Below are 2,500 nucleotides of genomic sequence, written 5' to 3' on the forward strand. Positions count from 1 at the left end.
GAAAGAAAGGGAGGAAGGGGGGGAATCAGAAAGACAGAGAGAAAGAAAACCGGTTAGGAATATAACCGTATCATATCCTTCATTTTTCTTTTTTTTCGTCAGATTTACCTTCTTTATTAATTTCTTTCTCCTAACGCCACTATCATATCCTCTTATTTTGCACATTTTATCCATTATTTTTTTCTTCCCTCTTTATAATACCCGCTGTGTTTTCTCTCGTTGTTCGTCACCCGTTTCCCATGTCTTATGTTTTCCTGTTCTCTTTTCTTCCCTTCTTCGTCTCACTAGTTCAGGATTATCGTTTCATTTCATTATCCCTCTTCTTTCTTCACAATATACGTCTGTCTCCTCCAGCTGTTGTTTATCATCGGATTCCTCTGTCTTATGATGTCCTGTTTCGCTTAGCTTCATGCCTCCCTCTTTCTACCTCTGATTTATTATTTAAATACGTTTATCATATCCTCTTTCTATGGTATTTTTGTTACTTTCTTTATTTCCTCCTTACTCACTCCCTTTTCATTGTGTACGTTTTTTTTTTGTTTTTTTCGTTGTTAATCATATTAATCCTGTGCCTTATGTAGTTCTGTTCCACATTCTTTCATTCCTTCCTCCCACTAGCGCTATGTAATAAATTCACTTTATTACTTATATCCTTTCTATTTTGTGCTTATATTCCCCAATTTATTTCCTTCTCGCCTACTTCTCCTTCACCGCACACCTTTGCCATTTTATGGATCATCGTCAAATTCCTGTATCTTATGTGGCCCTGTTTTACTTTTCTTCTCGTCTCCCTCCTTCTACCGCGGAATTTATCATTTGAATTCGTTCATTTATCCTTTTTATCTACGTCACTTTTGTTTCTCCCTCTGTTTCCTTCTCACTTCCTCTTCCATGCTGTGTTAATTAATGTTTGCTTTCTTTCGTTGCTGTTGAACAGACGATCCCTGTGCCTTATGCAGTCCTGTTTCGCTTTCGCACATTCCTTTACCGTTCAGTAATATCATCCCCTTTCTCTTTGGCGTTTATGTTCCTTACTTTTACTTCCTTTTTACTCCCTCCTTCAAACTCTGTAAACGTTTGTTTTCTTTTGTTGTTGTCCATTATATGGCCCATGTCCCTTATGTAGTCCTGTTTCACTTTCATTTTTTTTTACTTACTATATATGGTCCCTCTTTGACGATCCCCCCCCTCCTTTATTTTCTCATCCACCATATTTGTATACGTTATTTTCTCTCGTTGCTGTTAATCATTAATTTTGTATATCATCCCTTTCTATAATACTTTTGTTACCATTTTATTGCTTTCTCACACACTGTCCCTTCTCTGCATTCGTTTTTTTCTCTTGTTAATTATCCGATTTATGTGCGTTATGTAGTCCTGTTTTGCTGCCTTTATGTCTTCCTCGGACTACCGCTGATCTCTCGTTTCATTTCATTTATCGTATATCATTCTCTATCTCGTTCCCTTTATTTCCAATTCTCCTTCACTGTATACGTTTCCTTCTCTCGTTGTTGTTAAACACCCGATCCTTGTGCCTTATGAAGTCCTGTTTCGCTTTCTTTCATTTCTTCCTTCTACTTCTTCTAGCTTATCCTTTCATGTTTTCCCCCCAGCGAAAGTGTCCCCGGACAACACCCCCGTCGAGCACCTCTACGAAGAAGGAAGGAGGAGGAACAACAGGAGAGGAGACACCAGAGATGTGACCATAACAATCACCAAACCCCAAGGCCTCAATGTATGTTACTGAATTTGATACTACTTATCTTGTTAATTTTATTTTATTTTATCGAATTCAAAAGAACGATTAGAAGTGGAGAAGAATGTTTTTGAAATGTATTCTGAATTTTATGCTTTTCCAGGCACCTGCCCTGCCTTCGTTACCCGCGTTACCCAAGCCCGTCCCCATTACTGCTGCACCGGCCGTCAGCACGTCGCAAGTTCAAGTGCTGAAGCCTGACCCGTCTTCGTGGGGTTTCGGGTGGTTTCAGGACCTTCTAAAGCCTTGGAACTGGAATTCTCTTCTGCCAGACAAAACCTCCCTCCTGCCAAGCCTCGTAGGAAATGGGGGATTAGGAACACTCGGAGACAAGGTAAGCCTCCTTGGTACCGGAACCACAGGTCAAGGATCCGGGATTGTCCTCCCCACGCTGCCGGGGCTCAACAAGCCTCTCGACGCACTGACTGGCGCACAGGGAGCGGGAGACTCAGGGGTGACGAACAGCGGCATCTTCATCGGTCAGCCTCCCAACCTGTTGCCCAGTCTGTCTAGTCTGGGTCTGCCTGGCTTTGGTCTTAACAAACCCAGTTTGGATCTGTCGAGCCTCAAGCCAGTCACCAGCGCGCCAGTGCCGTCCAAGTCGGAGGTTCTGGTCATCCAGTATCCAGAGTTCATCAAGACCATCGGCCAAGGCATCAGCAAGGTAGGCTCTACCTCCTCTGTCTCAACCGCATATGCTGGTAACCAGAGACTATTTTGGGAGGCTTTCGCTGGATGTATTAT

General features: G+C 42.4%; 1 protein-coding gene across 3 annotated transcripts in view; it reads left to right on the forward strand.

Moving 5' to 3' along the window:
* LOC113807179 (uncharacterized PE-PGRS family protein PE_PGRS10-like) overlaps positions 1-2,500 on the forward strand; it is a 9,445-nt gene that overhangs the window by 5,238 nt on the left and 1,707 nt on the right. For all 3 annotated transcript variants that reach the window (XM_070113332.1, XM_070113333.1, XM_070113334.1), the window contains exons 3-4: positions 1,614-1,735; positions 1,860-2,420. In XM_070113332.1, coding sequence (XP_069969433.1) covers positions 1,614-1,735; positions 1,860-2,420 — 683 coding nt within the window. The remainder of the gene's footprint in view (positions 1-1,613; positions 1,736-1,859; positions 2,421-2,500) is intronic.

The sequence above is a fragment of the Penaeus vannamei genome, chromosome 34 (genome assembly GCF_042767895.1).
Source record: "Penaeus vannamei isolate JL-2024 chromosome 34, ASM4276789v1, whole genome shotgun sequence".
Taxonomy (NCBI): Eukaryota; Metazoa; Arthropoda; class Malacostraca; order Decapoda; family Penaeidae; genus Penaeus; species Penaeus vannamei.